The sequence below is a fragment of the Rhea pennata genome, chromosome 32 (genome assembly GCF_028389875.1).
Source record: "Rhea pennata isolate bPtePen1 chromosome 32, bPtePen1.pri, whole genome shotgun sequence".
In the NCBI taxonomy this organism is placed as follows: domain Eukaryota; kingdom Metazoa; phylum Chordata; class Aves; order Rheiformes; family Rheidae; genus Rhea; species Rhea pennata.
The window spans coordinates 489,574-510,615 of record NC_084694.1 but is presented as its reverse complement, the minus strand read 5'-3'; the positions used below and the strand labels follow the sequence as shown (position 1 = coordinate 510,615).

Sequence of the window (21,042 nt, the reverse complement as noted above, 5' to 3'; positions counted from 1 at the left end):
GGGACCCCAGCGTCACCCGCCGCCCCGGCACGGCAGCGACGCGGCTCCCCCGCCGCCCCCCTGCCCCTTCCCGGCCCCCCCCCTCACCTGAGAACATCTCGCCCTGGGCGGTGAAGGCCCGGTCCCGCGCCGCCCGCACCACCTGCTCCAGGGAGACGCTGCTCGGCGGCTCCAGCAGCGCCCCGGCCATCCACAGGGCCACCAGCCCGCACCTGGAGGGGCGGCGGGCGCCGTGGGGCGCCGTGGGGCGCCGCGGCCCCCCGGCACCCGCGCTGCGTCCCGTTCCCACCCCCTGCCCGGCCCCGGCACTTACTGGGGCCCCTCCTGGATGAGGGACGGCACTGGGCGGTGGAAGAGGAGCCACCGCCGGTGGCCGCTGAAGCTGGGGGGAGGCAGAGACTCAGCGGGGCCCCTGGAGACCTGCAGGGTGGGGGGACAGGGCAGGACCCCCCCACACTGCGGCAGGGCCCCAGGAGCCCTCACCGGGCCACCACGGCGGGACACGGCCGTGGGGCGCCCAACCGGGAGGGGCCCCCGGCCGCCACAGGGGTCCCACGGGGCAGAGGCTGCATCGCGACCGCCCCCAGCTCAGGCTGGGCCCGCTGGGCCCCCCGGGTCTGGCCAGTTCCCTCCAGTTCCCCCCAGTCAGGCCGGGCTCCCCAGTTCGCCCCAGTCAGGCCGGGCTCCCCGGTTCCTCCAGTTCCCCCAGTTCCCCCCAGTCAGGCCAGGCTCCCCGGTTCCCTCCAGTTCCCCCAGTTCCCCCCAGTCAGGCCGGGCTCCCCGGTTCCCCCCCCAGTCAGGCCGGGCTCCCCGGTTCCCTCCAGTTCCCCCGGTTCCCCCCCAGTCAGGCCAGGCTCCCCGGTTCCCCCCCCAGTCAGGCCGGGCTCCCGGTTCCCTCCAGTTCCCCCAGTTCCCCCCAGTCAGGCCGGGCTCCCCGGTTCCCCCCCCAGTCAGGCCGGGCTCCCCGGTTCCCTCCAGTTCCCCCAGTTCCCCCCAGTCAGGCCAGGCTCCCCGGTTCCCCCAGTTCCCCCCAGTCCGGCCGGGCTCCCCGGTTCCCCCAGTTCCCCCCAGTCCAGCCGGGCTCCCCGGTTCCCTCCAGTTCCCCCAGTTCCCCCCAGTCAGGCCGGGCTCCCCGGTTCCCCCGGTTCCCTCCAGTTCCCCCCAGTCCGGCCGGGCTCCCCGGTTCCCCCAGTTCCCCCCAGTCCGGCCGGGCTCCCCGGTACCCCCAGTTCCCCCCAGTCCAGCCGGGCTCCCCGGTTCCCCCAGTTCCCCCCAGTCCAGCCGGGCTCCCTGGTTCCCCCCAGTCCGGCCGGGCTCCCCGGTTCCCCCAGTTCCCCCCAGTCCAGCCGGGCTCCCTGGTTCCCCCCAGTCCAGCCGGGCTCCCCGGTTCCCTCCAGTTCCCCCGGTTCCCCCCAGTCAGGCCGGGCTCCCCGGTTCCCCCAGTTCCCCCCAGTCCGGCCGGGCTCCCCGGTTCCCCCAGTTCCCCCCAGTCCAGCCGGGCTCCCCGGTTCCCTCCAGTTCCCCCAGTTCCCCCCAGTCAGGCCGGGCTCCCCGGTTCCCCCGGTTCCCTCCAGTTCCCCCCAGTCCGGCCGGGCTCCCCGGTTCCCCCAGTTCCCCCCAGTCCGGCCGGGCTCCCCGGTACCCCCAGTTCCCCCCAGTCCAGCCGGGCTCCCTGGTTCCCCCCAGTCCGGCCGGGCTCCCTGGTTCCCCCAGTTCCCCCCAGTCCAGCCGGGCTCCCTGGTTCCCCCCAGTCCAGCCGGGCTCCCCGGTTCCCTCCAGTTCCCCCGGTTCCCCCCAGTCCGGCCGGGCTCCCCGGTTCCCCCAGTTCCCCCCAGTCCAGCCGGGCTCCCCGGTTCCCCCAGTTCCCCCCAGTCAGGCCGGGCTCCCCGGTTCCCTCCAGTTCCCCCAGTTCCCCCCAGTCAGGCCGGGCTCCCCGGTTCCCTCCAGTTCCCCCGGTTCCCCCCAGTCCGGCCGGGCTCCCCGGTTCCCCCAGTTCCCCCCAGTCCAGCCGGGCTCCCCGGTTCCCCCAGGCGAGGCCCGGCCCGGCCCGGCCCCCACCTCTCCCGCCGCCGCCGCAGCAGCTCCCTCAGGCCGTCGCCGCCGCCGTCCGCGGGCCCCGCCCGCTCCAGCGCCTCCCGCAGGAACCGGCCCGGCGGCGGCGGCGGCCCCGGCGCGGGGGGCGGCGGCGGCGGGGGGGGGGGCGGCGGCGGCGGGGGGGGCGGGGCGACCCCGGCGGGGGCGGGGCCTGGCGGCAGCACCGCCCCGGGCCCGACCAGCGCCATCCCTTAGGCGAAGGTCAAAGGGCGGCCGGGTCGGAGGCCAGAGGTCATGGCGAGGGCGCTCAGGGGTCAGAGGTCAGGCCGCGGGCGGCAGCATCCCAGGATGTGCCTCGGGGCCGAACCCCTCGCGCGTGCTTCCGGCCTGTGCTCCGCCCCTTCCGGGCCCCGTGACGGAGCCGGCCAATAGCCTCGGACCTCACCGGCTCCGCTCGACCAATCGCGCGCGTTGTGGGCGTGGCCTCCCCGCTGGGCGGGGCTCCTCAGCGCGGGGGAGGGAAGGGTGGGGGAAGGCGGCGCGCTCTGATTGGCCGCCCGGCCGGGGCCCGCCGTGTTCTGATTGGCCTCCCTCGCTATTGGCGGGCGAGAACGAGGCGGGCGCGCTGCTATTGGCTGGCGGCGGGCGGGGCTCGGAGGCGGCGGCGGCGGCGGCGGCAGCGGCGCGGTCGGGGCCATCGGTGAGGGGCGGCGGGGCCGCGCCGGGCCGCGCCGGGCCGCGCCGCGCCGCAGGTTCCCCCCGTCGCCCCCCGGGGGTGGCGGGGGCGGGGGGATCGGGACGGGGGGAGGGGGGCGTGTGTGTCGTGCCCCTCCCCCCGCCGCGGCCTCTGAGGCGGGGAAGGACCCGGATGTTCCTCCCCCCCATGGGAGGGGAAGGGCCCGGATGTACCGACCCCCCCCCCGGGGATGGGGGCTTTAACCCCTTCCTCCCCTGGGAGGGGTCTGGGATCCCCTCCCCCCCGGGGGTTTAGCCCGTCCCCGGGGCCGTTTCCTCCCTCAGCCCTTGATCTGGGGGGGGGGTGAGGTCTATCCTCCGCCCCCCCCCCCGGTACCGTCTCCCGTGGCCCCCCGGATCTGGGGGTGTCCCGGGTCTTTCACTCGCGGCGGGAGGATTTAACCTTTCCCTGGGGCTTTCTCTTCCCTCGTCCCACGGGGCTTCGGGGCAGGGCGGTGTCCGGCGTCTCTTCCGCTCCTGGAAGCGCTTTAGCCCTTTTCCGAGCCGCTTTCTTCCCTCAACTCCCTGGATTTGGTGGGGGGAGGGGCAGGGCTTTCCCCGGGGGGGTCCTTGACCCTTTCTTGGGGCTCTTTCCTCCTTCAGCCGTTCATGTGGGGGGCTCTGGAGCCTTTCCCGTCTGGGGGACTTTGTCCCTTTCCTGAGGTGGTTTCTTTCCCCATCCCCATAGGGGGGGAGGGGAGTTCCCCCCCTCCCCTTGTAGGTCCCTGCAGCACTCTAGGGTCTGGACGTGTCCCAGTAGCCCTGTGGATTCTCCCCGCACCAAGAGGGCTTGAAGGGGGCGACCCTCTTGTTTCTGCTCCCCTCTCCCCGCCCCCCCCCCCCCCCCCGTCTCTCAAATCCCGCAGCTCTGGGTCCCCCAGTGCTACCCCCAGCCCTCTCCAGCCTGGTCTCTTCCCGCAGATCCAGGTGTCACGCCTTCAGCATGGCTGTGCAGGACGCGCGCCCCAACCACACGATCTACATCAACAACCTCAACGAGAAGATCAAGAAGGATGGTGAGGGACAGCCTGAGCGGGCGGAAGGGGAACGCGGGGGGGATAAGGGGATCCTGCCTTCATCAGGGCCTTGGCGTGGTTGCACAGGAGACTTTTTCTTTGGTTTGTCTGAGAACAGTCAAAGTTGTTCGGTCGCGGAGGGACCCGCTCCTCTCTGGGAGGAGCCCTGCTCTTAGCGAGCAGCAGCTGCTCGTTCTCCTTGGTGCTGAACGTGCGTTAGACTCGAACTTTGTCTCCTAGAGCTGAAGAAGTCCCTTTACGCCATCTTCTCCCAGTTTGGCCAGATCCTGGACATCCTGGTGTCCCGGAGCCTGAAGATGCGGGGCCAGGCCTTCGTCATCTTCAAGGAGATCAGCAGTGCCACCAATGCCCTGCGGTCCATGCAGGGCTTCCCCTTCTACGACAAGCCCATGGTGAGCCCTGCCCGTGCCCGCCACGCTTCCAGGAGCCGGCCCCCCGGTGCCGCCCTGACGCGTTTTCCTCTGCGTTCGCTCCCCAGAGGATTCAGTACGCGAAGACGGACTCGGACATCATCGCGAAGATGAAGGGAACCTTCGTGGAGCGCGACCGCAAGCGGGAGAAGAGGAAGCCCAAAGGCCAGGAAACTCCCGCATCCAAGAAGGCGATCGCTGGGGCTGCCGCTCCGGTCGCGTCTGCCGTCCAGGGGGCCGTTCCCGTGAGTCTGCTGCCCGGAGCTGCCGCGGGGACGGATCCGAGCGCCGGGGCCGCCGCGCTTGGGGCGGACGTCGCGTGTCCGGCGTTGAGCCGGTCTCTCTCCCGCAGGGAATGCCGTCGATGAACCAGGCTCCCCGCATGATGCACCACATGCCGGGCCAGCCGCCCTACATGCCGCCACCAGGCATGATCCCGCCGCCCGGCATGGCTCCCGGTGGGATCCCTCCCGGGGCCATGCCCCCCCAGCAGGTGATGCCCGGACGGGTGCCTCCCGCGGGGCCCGGGCTCCCCGCAGCAGCCTGGGACGGGCGCCGGGAGCGCGGCTGCGCACAGGCCGAGCCCCCCCACCCCGCAACGGGGAGAGAGGCAAAGGCTCCAGCCCCAAACCTCGCGGCCGCAGGGCGGCCCTGCCGTGGGAGAGGGGCAGGGAAGGGGCTGGGAGCGCTGCGGGAGGCCGGGGGGCGCCCGGCTTCCCCGCAGAGCCCCTCCGGGCTGACGCCCGCTCTCCCGGCAGCTCTCGGAGAACCCGCCCAACCACATCCTCTTCCTCACCAACCTCCCCGAGGAGACCAACGAGCTGATGCTCTCGATGCTGTTCAACCAGTGAGTGGGGGCCTGGGCCGGGGGCGCTGCGGGGGTGGCGGGGGCCCCGCTCACGGCCCGGTTTCGCCCCCCACCAGGTTCCCCGGGTTCAAGGAGGTGCGGCTGGTGCCGGGCAGGCACGACATCGCCTTCGTGGAGTTCGATAACGAGGTGCAGGCGGGGGCCGCCCGCGACGCGCTGCAGGGCTTCAAGATCACCCAGAACAACGCCATGAAGATCTCCTTCGCCAAGAAGTGATCCGGCGGGCGCCGAGCTCCCAGGACTGCTCCCCCCAGCCCCACCTCTCGGTCCCCAGGCAGCCCCCTCGCCAGGGCTCGCTCGCTTGTTTCCCCTCCCTCCCCCCCGAAGGTAAGTCTGTCCCCGAGGCTGGCTGAGTCCTTGCCCCCAGCCCCTCTCCTTCCCCCCGCGGCACGCCGGGGCCGAACGGAGCCGGACCTCGGCCTGCCGCCTCCACCGCGCCGCCGGGCGGGTAAGTGACGCCGTCGCGGCGCTCGGCCCCTCCGGCTCGGCCGCGGGGCGACACTCGGTGCCGGAGGGAGGAGGGCAGCAGCGGGGAAGGGCGGCGGCGGCGGCGGCTGAACCCGTTGGCAAAGCATTGTACCCAGAGTCTGTTCCTCAGACATTGCACCTGGAGCTTGCTGTTCTGGAATAAAACCCTCGTTCACTTTTCAAAGGGCTCCTAACGCTGTTTCTTCATCGCGCGGGGTTTGAGGCCGCAGCGCCTCGTTCTGGGGGGGTGGAGGTGAGCGGTCCCGGCCTCAGTGTTTCGGCTGAGCCCAGAACGCCGGAGCCGCCCGCTCCCCTGCGGAATCGGACGGGGCGGAGGCGAGAGGGCCGCCTCCGCGCGAGCCCTTCCCTGCCCGGCTGCCCCCCTTCCCGCCCGGGACAAAGGCCCCAGTGTGCGCCGGAGCCGCCTCGCACCCGCCCCGGCCCCCCGCCTCCCCCCGCCCCCCCCCCCCACCACCACCACGGCCAGGATGGCAGCGGCGCTCCGGGCCGCGCTGCTCTGCGTCCTGCTGGCGCCCGGCGCGGCCGGGCCGCCCCACAGCCTGGCCGAGAGGAAAGCCTGCGCCGACGAGGAGTGCAGCCGTGAGTGCCGGCGCGGCGCGGAGCCGGGGGCGGGCGGGGGGCCCGGCGGAGCCGCGGCGCCGACCCCCCCGCCGCCCTCCCGCAGACCCCATCTCCGTGGCCGTGGCCGTGGCCGACTACGTCGCTCCCGACTGCCGCTTCATCCACTTCCAGCGCGGCCAAGTCGTCTACGTCTTCTCCAAGCTGCGGGGCCGCGGGAAGCTCTTCTGGAGCGGCAGCGTGAGTCGCCCCTCGGGCGCGGGGTTGCGGGGGGGGGACGGGACCGCGGGGGGCCACAGCAGGACCCCCCCCCCCCCCAAACGCCGTCCCCTCCGCCCGCGCAGGTCGGCGGCGGCTACTACGGCGAGCAGCCGGCGCGCCTGGGCTACTTCCCCAGCAGCGCCGTGCGGGAGACCCGCGTCCTGCGGCGGGCGGCGGTGGAGCTGGACACGGACGTGAGCGCCGGGGAGCGGCGGGCGCCCGCCTCGGCCGTGGGGGCCCCGGCGTCCGGGGCCCGGGGGGCTCCTCTTCACCTTTTTCTGCTCTCTTCCTTGCAGGAATGGGATTTCCACTGCCACCGCAGCCGGCGCTGAGCCCGGCCCGCGCGCGGGGCTGCTCCCCCCTCTCCCGAATAAACCCTATCGGCAGCACCCCCGTGGGCACGTGTGGGGCGGGGCTGGCCGTGGGGCTGGGGGCAGCGGGTCCCTCCCGGGGGCAAAGCAGGGGGCTGGGGACTGTGTCCCTACTGCCCCCCTGCCCCACCTCGTGCAACTGCCCCCCAGCCCCTGCCCCACCTCGTGCAACTGACCCCCTGCAACTGCCCCTGCCCCACCTAGTGTAACTGCCCCCTGCCCCTACCCCACCTCATGCAACTGTCCCCCTACCCCACCTCGTGCAACTGCCCCCCTGCCCCACCTCGTGCAACTGCCTCCCACCCCTATACCACCTTGTGTAACTGCCCCCTTGCCCCTGCCCCACCTCATGCAACTGCCCCCCAACCCCTGCCCCACCTCGTGCAACTGACCCCCTGCAACTGCCCCTGCCCCACCTAGTGTAACTGCCCCCCTGCCCGTGCCCCACCTCGTGCAACTGCCCCCCTGCCCCACCTCATGCTACTAACCCCCTGCCGCTACCCCACCTCGTGCAACTGCCCCTGCCCCACCTCGTGCAACTGCCCCCCACCCCTACCCCACCTAATGTAACTGCCCCCCTGCCCCACCTCGTGCAACTGCCCCCCACCCCTATACCACCTAGTGTAACTGCCCCCCTGCCCCTGCCCCACCTCGTGCAACTGCCCCCTGCCCCTACCCCTACCCCACCTCATGCAACTGTCCCCCTGCCCCACCTCGTGCCCCTACCCCACCTAATGTAACTGCCCCCCTGCCCCACCTCATGCAACTGCCCCTGCCCCACCTCGTGCAACTGCCCCCCACCCCATACCACCTAGTGTAACTGCCCCCTTGCCCCTGCCCCACCTCATGCAACTGACCCCCTGCAACTGCCCCACCTCATGCAACTGCCCCTACCCCTGCCCCCTATAACTGCCCCACCTCATGCAGCTGCCCCTACTGCCCCATAACTGCCTCCACCTTATGTCCCTGCAACTGCCCCCGAAACTGCCCCGCCTCGTGCAACCGCCCCCCTGCAATCGCCACCGCTGAACCCGCCGACCCCAACGCCGCGGCCTGGCCCCGCCCCCTGGCGCGGCCCCGCCCCCTACGCGCGGCCCCGCCCCCTGGCGCGGCCCCGCCCCGCCCCTGGCGCTTGGCTCGCGCAGGCGCGCAGGACCCGGAAGCGGCTCTGCCGGGCGCCGCCATATTGGCGGGCGCTGGGCGCCGCCATATTGTGCCCGCTCCCTTCCGCGCGGCCCGGCGGCGGCTGGAGGCGGCGGCGGCGGCGGGGCCCGGCCCGGCCGGGGGGGCGGCGGCGCCAGCCATGTCCGAGACCTACGGTGGGTCGGGGCCGGGGGCCCGGGGAGGGCGGGGGGCGGCTGCGGCTCGCGGCGGGGGGCCTCTGTGTACGGTTGGGGCCCTATAGGGAGCCTGTGGGGCCCTGTGTGGCTTTAGGGCCCTGTGGGGGGGCGGAGGCCCTCTGGGGAGCCCGTGGGACTCGGGGCGAGGTCTGTGGGGCTCTGTCTGGGGCCCTGGGTGGGGTATAGGGCTGCGAGTAGGGTGGGGGGGCTGTGGGGAATGGGGACTCTATAGGGAGCCTCTGGGGGTGGGAGGGGAGTCTGTGGGGCCCCGTGTAGGGTTTGGGGCCCTCTGTGGGATGGGGACCCTATAGGAAGCGTGTGGGGCCTTGTGTAGGCTATAGAGTCTTGTGTGTGGCCCTGTGTAGGATGGGGACCCTATAGGGAGCGTATGGGGCTCTGCGGGGCCTTGTGTAGGATGGGGACCCTACAGGGAGCATATGAGGCCCTATATAGGGTTGGGGGGATCTGTAGGGCCCTGGGTAGGATATAAGGCTCTATGTGTTCTTGGGGGGGGGGGGGCTGTGTGTGATGCAGCCTTATAGGAAACATAGGGGAATATGTAGGGGGTCCATGGGGCCCTAGGTAGGGTGTGGAGCGAGGGCAAGGGTGTGGGGTTGCCTATATGGCCAGGGGAGCATACGGGGCACTGTGCAAGTCCCTCTGGGTGGTGTGGGGCACGCTGGGCTGGGCTCGGCGTGGGGCTGCGGGGGGGGGGTTTCCTTTCCCCTCCCACTCCGACGGGCCCCGTGGGGCCGGAGCAGGGCAGGGCAGGTGCCAACACAGGCGCCTCTGCGCCGTCCTCCTCCCTGCCGGTCGCACGAGACGGAGACCCGACGGCAAAGCTGGCGCTTCCCGATCCTCCCCGGGCGGGAGAGGGTGGGGAAAATCCCTGCCCTGGCCGGGCGGGGACGGAGAAACGTCCCCCGCTCAGCACCGCTCCGGGGTTTTACCCGGGATCAGCCGCTTCGGCATTAAAGGAGATGAAAGCGGACGCGTTTGTGTGTGTGAAAGAGAGAGAGAGGCCGGGCTGGGAAAAGGGGAACAAGGAAGGAGGGTTTGGGGGGTTTTATTCGGCAGCGCGGGGAGCTTTCGGCGAGCAGGGACGCACTCGTTGGGGCGCGTTCCTGTGCGAGCGTCCGCTCGTGCGCTGCCCGCAGCCCCCCAGCGCGGCGTGCCGCGTCCCCTCCCCGCGCCAGAGCGAGCCGTGGGGAACACGGGCGGCGTCCGGCTGCGCTCGCCTTCGGGATTGAAGGTTCCCAGCTTCAGCTCCCACGGGATCGGTTTGTTTTGGGGGGTGGGATGTGGCGCCCTGCGGTTTGCACCCGGCCTGGGGGCCGCATTCGAGTCGCGCTCCTCGCTGGAGGCGCTTCGAGGCAGAGACGGTGTGGAAGGAGCCGCGTCTCGGAGCCTGCGGCGCGGCCCATGCACATCTTGTCCCTTCTGCCCCTGCCGGGTTAATTAACGCAGCTGTGAGGGATCATCGTGCCCACGCGACGCCTTTTCCCCGGTGCAGAGGCAGCTGGCCTGCAGGTGCATCCTCCTCCCCTTAACTTGCGCTGCTCCGGCCTCCTCCAGCCCTGTGGCAGAGCGGAGTCGCGGGGGAGACGCAGCTGCCAGCACCGGCTGCGTTAGGGCAGCCCCGAGGCGAAGCGTCCTGGCGGCTTTCAGCAAGGGGTATTTCCCACGTCACCCAGGGGAAAGTCTTTTCAGTGCTTTTCCTTTCTCCTTCCGCTGCGTGTTTTCAAGTACTTTGCCTGTACGCAGCTCTCCCCTGCGTAGCTCCTGCCTGCGGCTGTTCACGGTGAGGACGATGGCGCTCGCTCGGAGGCTCTGCCCTCCGCCAGCTGCGTGGGGCTGGCCCTGTCCCTGTAGGGCTGTTGAGAGCCTCTCTGGAAAATCTTGTGCAAAACCCTCGGCCTTATCTTCTGGTGACGGCAAGATAACGAACCCGGGGGAGCTGCCTTAGGGTGCTGGGGCCCAGCTGCGGCCCGGCTAAGAGCGGAGTTTGCTTCGTGCTTCCGCAAAGGGCTTGTCGCCTGTTCCAGGTGCGTGTTCTTATCAGGGAGGGGGAGAGAGGGAGCTCGCGGGAGCACAGAGGGAAAATCCAGGAGAACAACTTTCTCTGGACTCGGGGAATGTTTACTAAAGCCTGGAAGACCGGAGGAGTCGGAGCGGCTTTGACCCAGCTGGCGGGTGGAGGGCTGGCTGCCTGGGCGTTCTTGCTTAGTGCTTTTGTTTGGCGTCAAAGCCAAGGCGAAAAACCCTCCTCGGGGATCCCCGTGCGGAGCAGCCGAGCTCCCCGCTCCTGCTTCCCGCGCCCGCTTCTCCGGCGCCAGGCAGAGGAGCGGTAAGTCCGCCCGCGGACCGGGCCGGTCCCGGCGAAGCGGCGGCCGCCGCGTCGCGACCCCGAGGAGCTCGCGGGGGCGAGCGCCGGCGCGGGGGCACCTCCGCGAGGGAGCGGGGCGAGCCGTGCCGCGCCGAGGCCGGCCGCGGAGCTCGGCCCGGAGGCCCCCGCAGCCTCCGTGCCTCTCCGCGGGGGCCGTTTGGGAACCAGGCGCCTCTGCTCGCTGGGCTCGTTCACCGCAAAGTTCGGGTTTTCTCGGCCGTTTCCCCACCCCACCAGTTTTCCGTACGCGTGTGTTAAAGACGTCGTTTTCCTCTCCAGATTTCCTCTTCAAGTTCCTTGTGATTGGAAGTGCTGGAACAGGGAAGTCCTGCCTCCTCCATCAGTTCATAGAGAATAAATGTAAGTTGCGCTCTCCTGCACGTCGCTAACGCGTGCGTCGTCTCTCCCGACCGGGTTTGTCTTGCGGACTACCGAAAAGCTCTGCTGAAATCCTTCTCTGCCGAACCTTTTTGCCAGAGGAAGGAAACGCTGTTCTTAGCCTCAAACCGTCACTGCCCAGCAATGGAAACGCTCTTCTATGTGTTGATGCGTTAACAGAGCGCTGCCACGCACCTCTGAAACTTCAGTGTTGTCCTTTGAAAACTTATTTCCTTTTTTTATTTATTTTTTTTTTTAACGTGGTAGAGGAAGGCTTTTTTGGTCCTGCCTACCTGGAAGTGAAATACTGAGAACTCCTACGCGGTGGCTTTCAGACTTAATTTCGCATGTGCTGTCACGGTCCTTGCTTGCTCTCTTCAGCCAATTACAAAAATCACGTTGTAACGAGCGTCCTACGTTGATGAATAACCTGGGCAGTTTAGGGAAATTGGGCCAGAGCACAAAGCTGTTTGCCCCGAGGAATCGAAGTCGTGAGCCAGCGGCCACGGTGCCTCCGCCGGGGGCTCCGGCAGAGCCGGCTCCGGCCAGCGGCCCGGCGGTCGTTTCTGCAGGGCCACGGCACGGTGGTGCTCGCGCGGCGCCGGAGATGCTGCGCCGCCGCGGGCGAGACTCGCGCTGGGTGCAAAACGCTTACAGCTTCCTCGCCGCGCAGTCGCGGCCTCCTGTTTGAAAAGCGCCGCGGTTTCAGGGCGCCCTTGCTTTCGGCAGAGCTCGGTGGGGTTGCGGTAGCGGAAAGGGGAGGGGGAGGCCGGCTCCGAGGGGCGCGGGTGGGCATGGGGGACGGCAGGAGGGCTGAGCTGGCCGGGGGCGGGCAGGCTGTTGACAGGCCTGTCGCAGGGAAAGGAAACGGGCTTTGTGCCTCCCTCGAGCCCGAAGGTGCACGTTTATTTCCCTTTTTTTTTGCCCCTCTGTTTGCTCTGAATGAAATAATTTGCGATTGCCGTTTCTGGGGCTGCAGCAGTCTTGCGCGCTGGTGCTTTAATGACTCGAAGCTGAGGTGGTGGGGAGAAGCGCTTCTTTCTTTGCCGGTTTCTGATGCATCCAAGCCCCGTCTCTGCAAGCCGCCTCTTTGTTCCGCAGTCAAACAGGACTCGAACCACACGATCGGCGTGGAGTTTGGCTCCAAGGTCGTTAACGTAGGCGGGAAGACGGTGAAGCTGCAGATCTGGGACACAGCTGGGCAGGAAAGGTTCAGGTATAACAAAACGTTTTCTCTTAGTGAATCGCGGTATCAGAGCCTGTGGATTAGCGTTGCAATCACGCGTAAGCCCTTGTCGTGTTCAAGGGTTCAAAGTCCTTCATTCCCCCCCACACACCCTTTAAGCCCTTTGCAAAGCGGGTGAAACGTAGCTGCGTTCCCGAAGGCATCCGCCTCGGCCGAGATGTGCAGCACATGAGGTGCTGGGGACTATCAGAACGTGCCCAGTGTCTCCGCTAGCAATTGCTTTTGGCCTTAAAAAATAAAAAAGGGGGGGGGGGGGAAGCATCAGCGCCTTGCCTGCGACGAGCGCCCTGGCAGCGCTGGTTCCCCGGATTTGGGCCGGGTTTGTCTCTTGCCCGAGTCACCTGCTGCCGTGGAGCCCTAAGAGCTGCCTCACGCGCTGCTGTTTGGGCAGGCAGGTGGGAGGCGGGTATTCCCGCTAGTTTTTCCGTGCTTCCCGTTGCTTTCTCGGCTCTCTGGCAGCGCGGCCCGGGAAGGAGGGCTGTCTGTGGTGCTGCTGCACCACCCCTGCACCGCCGCCCTTCTCGAACCCCGGGGGACAGGGCTGAGGGGGGAAACGCGGGCTCCCCGGACGTGCCACCTCTCCCGTCCTGTCTGCTCTCCCTGTTTAGGTCGGTAACTAGAAGCTACTACCGCGGTGCGGCTGGGGCGCTGCTCGTGTACGACATTACCAGGTGCGTGGCGGCCTCCCTCCCCGTCCCCCCGAGCCGAGGGGCTGCGGGGGGCTCCCGGGTTAGCGGCGCGTCCCCTCGGCGCTGGGAAGAGCGGCGCTCAGCGCGCCTCTCCGCCTCCCTTCCAGCCGGGAGACCTACAACGCGCTCACCAACTGGCTCACGGACGCGCGCACTCTCGCCAGCCCCAACATCGTCATCATCCTCTGCGGGAACAAGAAGGACCTGGACGCCGACCGGGAGGTGACGTTCCTGGAGGCCTCGCGCTTCGCCCAGGAGAACGGTGAGGGCCGGGAACGGGGGGGCGGCGAGGAGAAGTGCACCCGGCCGCCGGGCTGGGGGGCCGCCGGGGCGGCCCAGTGTGCCGCGGGGGTCTTGGGGGAGGCGGGGGCTCCGGCGTGTTCCCCCGAGGCTGTGGGGTGTCCCCTGGCTTGGAGCGGTGCGGGGGTGCAGCCGCATCTGCGTGTTGCTACGTGATCCCGGGTTTTGCTGGGAGCGGGATGATCCGATCCGAGCAAGACGATCGCATCCGGGGAAGCGGGAAGATCCGTGCTGCTTTCGGGCTCTGGTGCTGGGCTTGTCTTGAGTTCTGCCCCTCGGCGGGGCGGCTGCGCTCCTGGGCGGCGGTTCACCACCGGTAAGTGCTGCTGAAGTAACCGGCGTGTCTCCCTGCCTCAGAGCTCATGTTCCTGGAGACCAGCGCCCTGACGGGAGAGAACGTAGAAGAAGCCTTCTTAAAATGTGCAAGGACCATATTAAACAAAATTGAATCAGGTAGGGCGCTTGGGTTTTTGAGGGCTGGGAGGAGGGAGAGGCGTTTAATAGCAGCGAGGTTTGAATGCAGGCACGCACATTCCCTTTCTTCGCCTCTGGTGTTTTCCATCAAAAACTTCCACGTCCTTGGAAACCAGGAAGCCGGGTGCGTTCCTAGGAAAGACCCTTACGCTGCTTTTCCCCTGTGGGGTGACTCTGCTTCTCCCGACGCAGGTGAGCTTGACCCGGAGAGGATGGGCTCAGGGATCCAGTACGGAGATGCCTCCTTGCGCCAGCTGAGGCAGCCGCGGGGAGCTCAGGTGCAGAGCAAGCAGCAGTGCAGTTGCTAGAGGCCGGCTTGGGCCCGGCTGGGAATCCGTATGCAAGGTGAGAGGGCGGCGAGGGGCTCGGCGAGGGGCGGCCTCGGCGGCGGGGGGCTGCCTGCTCCCGAGCCCGCCGGATGGGGAAGCCGCCTTGCTCCTGCTCGGCGTCCGTGAAAGCCCGTTTCTTTTCTCCCGGCCGCCAGGACCACGTGCCTCGCTCGCCGAGTCCCCTGCTTCCCAAGGAGCCCCCTTGCCCCGCTCTGTACCATCAGCCCCTCCTCATCCGAGAAGCCCTGGGACTCTTGAGTTTACCTCCGTGGCAAACGCCTTGTTTGATTGTATTTGACCGAGGTGGCTTCTGCCCAGCACTCCTCGCCCGCCGTCCATCCGTCCGTCCCTCGTGGCGCCAGGCAGGGACACCCTCGGCCGCGGCGCTCGCGGACCGGCCGGTGCCTCTGCCCGGCCGCGTCGGCCCACCGCCGCTCCGGGCAGCGACGCTCCCCGTGCCGACGCAAGGATGCGGCGCGGCGGCGCTTTCACGTGGGTTGCATGCTGCCAGCCCCCCCCGAGTAGGTTGGGTTTTTTTTTTTTTTTTTTGCTTATTTAAAAAAAAAATCTCCCCCAAAACGCTACTGCGGGGCGACGGTAGCGTTTTGGGGGGAGCCTGAATGAAGGGGGAGCGCCCGCCGCGGCAGCAGAGGGGCCGGCCCTCCGGCGCGTGCTGGAGCCGCGCGCCGAGACCGGAGCGTCGGCCGCGGCTCGGCTCGAAGCGCCCGGGAGCCCCGAGCGCGCCTGCCCGGCCCTTGGGTTTTGCCTTTTTTTTGTGTGTATGTTCTTCGGTTTGAATTTCCACCCCAGCCCTGATGGGAGAACGTGGGTTTTTTTGTTGTTGTTGTTTGGGTTGTTTTTTTCTTTTTTTTAGGTGCAAATGCTCCGGCCCTGCCCTGCAGGAGCAGGGACCCCCCTGCGTGGGGGGCTGGGGGCTCCCCGCCTCCGCGGTTCGTCTGCGCCGCGGGGGCGAGAGCCCCTTCTCCGCCGGAGCCGCTCGGCCCCTTCCGCCCCCGGGCGCGTTCGGCCGCCTGAAAAGCTGCCCGCAGCCGTCTCCGCTCGCGGGAGCGCGTCCGGCCTTGGCACCGCGCTCCGGCGAGGCCGGCAGAGCGGCTCCCGCGGAGCCGGGGCAGCGCGGGCAGCGAGCCGAGGCCGCGGGGAAGCCGCTTCCCCCGGGGCCGGGCCCTGCCACCCTCCTCCGGGAGTTTTGGGGCAGCGTCTCTCCCGTCGGCTCCGTCCACCCGGAGCGGGATCCGTGTCCGCGCGTAGCCCAGGGCCCCGCTCCCGTCCCCAGGCGCCCGTGAGCAGGGACGTGCGGGACTCTCGGCGCTGGCACGGCCGCAGGAGCTGCGAGCCGGGCCCGTCGCCTCCGGCCGGGCTGCGCTGCGAGTTTTAAACCCGCCTTATTTTAAAAATATCTCCAACCGAGCTGGGGTGGGGGGAGGGAAACTCCGCTTTTCCCCGCTCGCCCGGGAGCGCGGACGTGTCTCTGCCCTGCGGCGGGGAGAGGCAGCGGTGGGTTTTGCTTTCTTTCTGCTTCTGTTTGTGTTATTTATTGCACTTGGGCGTGGGGGAAGAGGGCCGCGGCGCGGGGAGCGTCTGGTCCCCCGGCCCGTTTGCGTGCGCCGGGAGAGGGGAGAGGCGGTCGGACCCCACACGGTTTCTGATTTGACCCAGGTTCGGTTTCTTCTCTTTGAAACGGAAAATCAAACAAACAAATACCAACAGAAAAGGCCCAGATTCCCTCCGCCTTCAGGCTGTGAAAATGTGACTCTCGTACATAAAGTATTCATGTTTTCCACTGCGTGGCTCCCGCTGCCTGTCTGCGCCGGGGGGCAGGGAGGGAGCTGGGGGGGGGGAAGGCCTGCAGCGGGGCCGGGGGGGACCCGAGCTGGGGCTGGGGGGGGGACCCTCGCCTTCCCCAGCGCCGATCGGCCCCGAGGGCCGGGGCCCGCGCCGGCCCGGACGCCTGGGTCCTTCCTTGGGCGTTCCCACGGTGGGGGGGGACTTCCCCGCCGTGGAGCAGTGGAGCCGCGGTGAGGGGGCCGGGGTGGGTGTGCGGGGGGGAGCCGGACGCCGGGGCCCCCGGCACCGGGGGGGTCCCAGGCATCGTGCACAGCACCGGGGAGCGCTGGCGGCAGCTGCGCCGCTTTGCTGTCAGCGCCTTGAAGAGCTTCGGCATGGGGAAGCGCAGCGTGGAGGAGCGCGTCTGCGAGGAGGCCCAGCACCTGCTGCAGCACCTGCGCCAGACCCGAGGTGCGCCCGGCTGCCCCACAGCCGCCCCACAGCCGCCCCATGGCCCTGACACCGCTGCTTGCCCCCTCCCTCCCGGGGGAGCCCTTCCACCCCACGTTCCTGTTGAGCTGTCCCGGCTCCAACATCATCTGCTCGCTGGTGTTCGGGGAGCGCTTCGAGTACTCGGACCGGCGCTTCCTCGCCCTCATCAACGCCAACTGGAAGCTCATGAGCTCCACCTGGGGGCAGGTGAGGGGCCTCCCGGACGCCTGGGCCCCCTCCCGGACGCCTGGGCCCGGCAGCCCCTCTCCTCCCCGCTCACCTCCTTCGCCTCTCCCCAGCTGCTCTTCATCTTCCCCAACATCATGCGCTTCGTGCCCGGGCCGCACCGGCGCATCTACAGCAACTACCTGCAGCTGGCTGAGTTCGTGGGCGAGCGGGTGCAGAGGAACGGGGAGACGCTGGACCCCGACCACCCCCGCGACTTCATCGACTGCTTCCTGCTGAAGATGCAGCAGGTGCCGGGCGCTGCGGCAGGGTTTGCAGTGGGGCAGGGTTTGCACCGCAGCGGGATTTGCAGCGGGGCGCGGGCGCTCACCGCCCGCCCTCGGCAGGAGAAGGACGAGCCCGGCACGCGCTTCACCGAGGACACGCTCTCCAAGACGACCGTCAACCTGTTCTTCGCGGGCACGGAGACCGTCAGCTCCACCCTGAGATACGGGCTCCGCATCCTGCTCCGGCACCCCGAGGTGGGAGGTAGCGGGGGGACGCGGGGGGCGGGAGGGGATGACGTGGGGGGCGGCGCTGACCTGCTGCCCCCTCCCCAGCCCGGCTCCACGAGGAGATTGACCGGGTGATCGGCCGCCACCGCGGCCCCTGCGTGGAGGACCGCGGCCGCATGCCCTACACCGACGCCATCATCCACGAGTTCCTGCGCTTCGCCGACATCGTGCCCATGGGGGTGCCCCACACGGCCACGCGGGACGTCCAGCTCCGCAGCTACACCATCCCCAAGGTACCGCGGCGGGCGGCAGGCGGCATCCCCGGGGCACTGCCGTGGGGCACAGCATCCCTAGGGCACTGCCGTGGGGCGCAGCATCCCCTGGCACTGCACAGCATCCCCGGGGCACTGCCGTGGGGTGCAGCATCCCTAGGGCACTGCCGTGGGGCGCAGCATGCCCTGGCACTGCACAGCATCCCCGGGGCACTGCCGTGGGGTGCAGCATCCCTAGGGCACTGCCGTGGGGCGCAGCATGCCCTGGCACTGCACAGCATCCCCGGGGCACTGCCGTGGGGTGCAGCATCCCTAGGGCACTGCCGTGGGGCGCAGCATCCCCTGGCACTGCACAGCATCCCTGGGACACCGGTGTGGAGGGCAGCATCCCCGGGGCGCTGCCATGGGGTGCAGCATCCCCAGAGCACTGCTGTGGGGTGCAGCATCCCCAGCACCACACAGCATCCTCGGGGCAGCGCTGTGGGGCGCCGGATCCCTCGGCATTGCCGTGGGGCGCAGCATCCCCGGGCAGCCCCCGCGCCGCTGACCGCCCTCCCTCGGCGCCCAGGGCACGAACGTCACCCCGCTGCTCTGCACGTCCCAGTCGGACCCCAGCGAGTTCGGCAACCCGCGGGCCTTCGACCCCGGGCACTTCCTGGACGAGACCGGGCGCTTCAAGCGCAATGAGGCCTTCGTGGCCTTCTCCGCGGGTGAGGGGCCGGGAGCGGAGCGGCCGGAGCAGCCGGAGCGCGCCGGGGCCCCGCTCACCGCCCTGCCCCGCAGGGAAGCGCCTCTGCCCGGGCGAAGGCTTGGCCATGATGGAGCTCTTCATCTTCCTCACCAGCATCCTGCAGCACTTCCAGCTCCGCGCCGAGGTGGCCCCGGAGGACATCGACATCACGCCGGAGTCCAGCGGGCTGGGGAACATCCCCCGGCCTTACCGGCTGGCACTGGTGCCGCGCCGAGCCCCACGCCAACACCGCCCCAGACCACGGCAGCCCCCCCTTGCCCCCCAATAAAAGCAGCCGCTCCGCCGGCACAACGAGCAATGCACGAGTCATGCGGGGAAGGAGCTTTGGGGAGGGATGCGCGGGGGGAAGGAGCTTTGGGGAGGGATGCGGGGGGGGGAAGGAGCTTTGGAGAGGGATGCGCGGGGGGGAAGGAGCTTTGGGGAGGGATGCGCGGGGGGAAGGAGCTTTGGAGAGGGATGCGGGGGGGGAAGGAGCTTTGGAGAGGGATGCGCGGGGGGGGAAGGAGCTTTGGGGAGGGATGCGGGGGGGGAAGGAGCTTTGGGGAGGGATGCGGGGGGGGAAGGAGCTTTGGAGAGGGATGCGCGGGGGGGGAAGGAGCTTTGGGGAGGGATGCGGGGGGGGAAGGAGCTTTGGAGAGGGATGCGCGGGGGGGAAGGAGCTTTGGGGAGGGATGCGCGGGGGAAGGAGCTTTGGAGAGGGATGCGGGGGGGGAAGGAGCTTTGGGGAGGGATGCGCGGGGGGGGAAGGAGCTTTGGAGAGGGATGCGCGGGGGGGGGAGGAGATTTGGAGAGGGATGCGGGGGGGGAAGGAGCTTTGGGGAGGGATGCGGGGGGGGAAGGAGCTTTGGGGAGGGATGCGGGGGGGTGAAGGAGCTTTGGAGAGGGATGCGGGGGGGGAAGGAGCTTTGGGGAGGGATGCGGGGGGGAAGGAGCTTTGGAGAGGGATGCGGGGGGGGGAAGGAGCTTTGGGGAGGGATGCGGGGGGGGGAAGGAGCTTTGGGGAGGGATGCGGGGGGGTGAAGGAGCTTTGGAGAGGGATGCGGGGGGGGAAGGAGCTTTGGGGAGGGATGCGGGGGGGAAGGAGCTTTGGAGAGGGATGCGGGGGGGGGAAGGAGCTTTGGGGAGGGATGCGGGGGGGTGAAGGAGCTTTGGAGAGGGATGCGGGGGGGGAAGGAGCTTTGGGGAGGGATGCGCGGGGGGAAGGAGCTTTGGGGAGGGATGCGGGGGGGGAAGGAGCTTTGGAGAGGGATGCGCGGGGGGGGAAGGAGCTTTGGAGAGGGATGCGGGGGGGGGAAGGAGCTTTGGGGAGGGATGCGGGGGGGTGAAGGAGCTTTGGAGAGGGATGCGCGGGGGGAAGGAGCTTTGGAGAGGGATGCGCGGGGGGAAGGAGCTTTGGAGAGGGATGCGCGGGGGGGAAGGAGCTTTGGAGAGGGATGCGGGGGGGGAAGGAGCTTTGGCAAGGGATGCGCGGGGGGGGGAAGGAGCTTTGGAGAGGGATGCGGGGGGGAAAGGAGCTTTGGGGAGGGATGCGGGGGGGAAGGAGCTTTGGAGAGGGATGCGGGGGGGGGAAGGAGCTTTGGGGAGGGATGCGGGGGGGTGAAGGAGCTTTGGAGAGGGATGCGGGGGGGGAAGGAGCTTTGGAGAGGGATGCGCGGGGGGGAAGGAGCTTTGGAGAGGGATGCGGGGGGGGAAGGAGCTTTGGGGAGGGATGCGCGGGGGGAAGGAGCTTTGGAGAGGGATGCGGGGGGGGGAAGGAGCTTTGGAGAGGGATGCGGGGGGGGGAAGGAGCTTTGGAGAGGGATGCGCGGGGGGAAGGAGCTTTGGAGAGGGATGCGCGGGGGGGAAGGAGCTTTGGAGAGGGATGCGCGGGGGGGAAGGAGCTTTGGAGAGGGATGCGCGGGGGGAAGGAGCTTTGGAGAGGGATGCGGGGGGGGAAGGAGCTTTGGGGAGGGATGCGCGGGGGGAAGGAGCTTTGGGGAGGGATGCGGGGGGGGAAGGAGCTTTGGCAAGGGATGCGCGGGGGGGGGAAGGAGCTTTGGAGAGGGATGCGGGGGGGGGAAGGAGCTTTGGAGAGGGATGCGCGGGGGAAGGAGCTTTGGAGAGGGATGCGCGGGGGGAAGGAGCTTTGGAGAGGGATGCGGGGGGGGAAGGAGCTTTGGAGAGGGATGCGGGGGGGGAAGGAGCTTTGGGGAGGGATGCGGGGGGGGAAGGAGCTTTGGGGAGGGATGCGCGGGGGGGAAGGAGCTTTGGAGAGGGATGCGGGGGGGGAAGGAGCTTTGGAGAGGGATGCGCGGGGGGAAGGAGCTTTGGAGAGGGATGCGCGGGGGGAAGGAGCTTTGGAGAGGGATGCGCGGGGGGAAGGAGCTTTGGGGAGGGATGCGCGGGGGGAAGGAGCTTTGGAGAGGGATGCGGGGGGGGAAGGAGCTTTGGAGAGGGATGCGGGGGGGGAAGGAGCTTTGGGGAGGGATGCGGGGGGGGAAGGAGCTTTGGGGAGGGATGCGCGGGGGGGAAGGAGCTTTGGAGAGGGATGCGGGGGGGGAAGGAGCTTTGGAGAGGGATGCGCGGGGGGGGGAGGAGCTTTGGAGAGGGATGCGCGGGGGGAAGGAGCTTTGGGGAGGGATGCGCGGGGGGAAGGAGCTTTGGGGAGGGATGCGGGGGGGGAAGGAGCTTTGGGGAGGGATGCGGGGGGGGGAAGGAGCTTTGGAGAGGGATGCGCGGGGGGAAGGAGCTTTGGAGAGGGATGTGCGGGGGGAAGGAGCTTTGGAGAGGGATGCGCGGGGGAAGGAGCTTTGGAGAGGGATGCGCGGGGGGAAGGAGCTTTGGAGAGGGATGCGCGGGGGGGGGGGGGGAGCTTTAGACCTTGATGCCTGGGGCAAAAGGTGCTTCAGGCCTGAACACGAGGCCAAAGGCACTTTAGATGCTGACACATGGGGCAAAAGGTGGGTTAGACACTGATGCATCGGGCAAAGGGTGCTTTAGAGAGGGCTGCACGGGGCAAAAGGTGCTTCAGGGCCCAACGCATGGGGCGAAAGGCGCTTTAGCCCGTGATGTACAGAGCAAAAGGTGGTTTAGACAGTGATGCATGGGACAAAAGGCACTTGGACCCCAACGCATGGGGCCAAGGGTGCTTTAGCCCTTGAGGCACAGGGCAAAGGCT

General features: G+C 69.1%; 5 protein-coding genes across 6 annotated transcripts in view; 4 read left to right on the top strand and 1 right to left on the bottom strand.

Moving 5' to 3' along the window:
• ACTMAP (actin maturation protease) overlaps positions 1 to 21,042 on the bottom strand; it is a 41,931-nt gene that overhangs the window by 990 nt on the left and 19,899 nt on the right. Inside the window, exons 1-2 of one of the 2 annotated variants that reach the window (XM_062598228.1) lie at positions 314 to 564; positions 88 to 212 (exon numbers count right to left, since the gene is read on the bottom strand). In XM_062598228.1, the coding sequence (XP_062454212.1) occupies positions 88 to 190 (103 nt within the window). In that variant the 5' untranslated portion in view covers positions 191 to 212; positions 314 to 564. Of the gene's footprint in view, positions 1 to 87; positions 213 to 313; positions 565 to 21,042 lie in introns of those variants that run through there. The other variant, XM_062598227.1, reaches the window with a different exon arrangement.
• On the top strand, positions 2,685 to 5,736 carry SNRPA (small nuclear ribonucleoprotein polypeptide A). Its single transcript, XM_062598224.1, has 7 exons — positions 2,685 to 2,734; positions 3,691 to 3,785; positions 4,026 to 4,198; positions 4,285 to 4,461; positions 4,569 to 4,709; positions 4,975 to 5,063; positions 5,141 to 5,736. Exons 2-7 carry the CDS (start codon positions 3,713 to 3,715, stop codon positions 5,298 to 5,300), a joined length of 813 nt encoding a protein of 270 aa, XP_062454208.1. The 5' UTR covers positions 2,685 to 2,734; positions 3,691 to 3,712; the 3' UTR covers positions 5,301 to 5,736.
• MIA (MIA SH3 domain containing) lies at positions 5,937 to 6,781 on the top strand. The gene is made up of 4 exons (XM_062598229.1): positions 5,937 to 6,152; positions 6,238 to 6,371; positions 6,476 to 6,586; positions 6,689 to 6,781. Exons 1-4 carry the CDS (start codon positions 6,041 to 6,043, stop codon positions 6,722 to 6,724), a joined length of 393 nt encoding a protein of 130 aa, XP_062454213.1. The 5' UTR covers positions 5,937 to 6,040; the 3' UTR covers positions 6,725 to 6,781.
• On the top strand, positions 8,007 to 15,706 carry RAB4B (RAB4B, member RAS oncogene family). The gene is made up of 8 exons (XM_062598226.1): positions 8,007 to 8,082; positions 10,769 to 10,849; positions 11,969 to 12,083; positions 12,722 to 12,784; positions 12,910 to 13,064; positions 13,460 to 13,555; positions 13,769 to 13,921; positions 14,061 to 15,706. Exons 1-7 carry the CDS (start codon positions 8,067 to 8,069, stop codon positions 13,882 to 13,884), a joined length of 642 nt encoding a protein of 213 aa, XP_062454210.1. The 5' UTR covers positions 8,007 to 8,066; the 3' UTR covers positions 13,885 to 13,921; positions 14,061 to 15,706.
• LOC134152670 (cytochrome P450 2F3-like) lies at positions 16,003 to 18,155 on the top strand. Its single transcript, XM_062598231.1, has 6 exons — positions 16,003 to 16,389; positions 16,482 to 16,658; positions 16,755 to 16,896; positions 16,968 to 17,155; positions 17,703 to 17,844; positions 17,918 to 18,155. The coding sequence occupies exons 1-6, from the start codon at positions 16,201 to 16,203 to the stop codon at positions 18,151 to 18,153; spliced, it is 1,074 nt and encodes a 357-aa protein (XP_062454215.1). The 5' UTR covers positions 16,003 to 16,200; the 3' UTR covers positions 18,154 to 18,155.

What these genes read in the sequence shown, in the direction of transcription:
- SNRPA (XM_062598224.1), top strand. Translation starts at nt 3,713, where the DNA reads ATGGCTGTGCAGGACGCGCGCCCCAACCACACGATCTACATCAACAAC. An exon ending in CGAGAAGATCAAGAAGGATG is followed by an intron (nt 3,786 to 4,025) that starts GTGAGGGACAGC and finishes TTTGTCTCCTAG; the next exon opens with AGCTGAAGAAGTCCCTTTAC. An exon ending in GGGCCATGCCCCCCCAGCAG is followed by an intron (nt 4,710 to 4,974) that starts GTGATGCCCGGA and finishes CTCTCCCGGCAG; the next exon opens with CTCTCGGAGAACCCGCCCAA.
- MIA (XM_062598229.1), top strand. Translation starts at nt 6,041, where the DNA reads ATGGCAGCGGCGCTCCGGGCCGCGCTGCTCTGCGTCCTGCTGGCGCCC. An exon ending in CGCCGACGAGGAGTGCAGCC is followed by an intron (nt 6,153 to 6,237) that starts GTGAGTGCCGGC and finishes GCCCTCCCGCAG; the next exon opens with ACCCCATCTCCGTGGCCGTG. An exon ending in CGGTGGAGCTGGACACGGAC is followed by an intron (nt 6,587 to 6,688) that starts GTGAGCGCCGGG and finishes TCTTCCTTGCAG; the next exon opens with GAATGGGATTTCCACTGCCA.
- RAB4B (XM_062598226.1), top strand. An exon ending in GCTGGGCAGGAAAGGTTCAG is followed by an intron (nt 12,084 to 12,721) that starts GTATAACAAAAC and finishes CTCCCTGTTTAG; the next exon opens with GTCGGTAACTAGAAGCTACT. An exon ending in ATTAAACAAAATTGAATCAG is followed by an intron (nt 13,556 to 13,768) that starts GTAGGGCGCTTG and finishes CTCCCGACGCAG; the next exon opens with GTGAGCTTGACCCGGAGAGG.
- LOC134152670 (XM_062598231.1), top strand. Translation starts at nt 16,201, where the DNA reads ATGGCCCTGACACCGCTGCTTGCCCCCTCCCTCCCGGGGGAGCCCTTC. An exon ending in TGAGCTCCACCTGGGGGCAG is followed by an intron (nt 16,390 to 16,481) that starts GTGAGGGGCCTC and finishes GCCTCTCCCCAG; the next exon opens with CTGCTCTTCATCTTCCCCAA. An exon ending in GCAGCTACACCATCCCCAAG is followed by an intron (nt 17,156 to 17,702) that starts GTACCGCGGCGG and finishes CTCGGCGCCCAG; the next exon opens with GGCACGAACGTCACCCCGCT.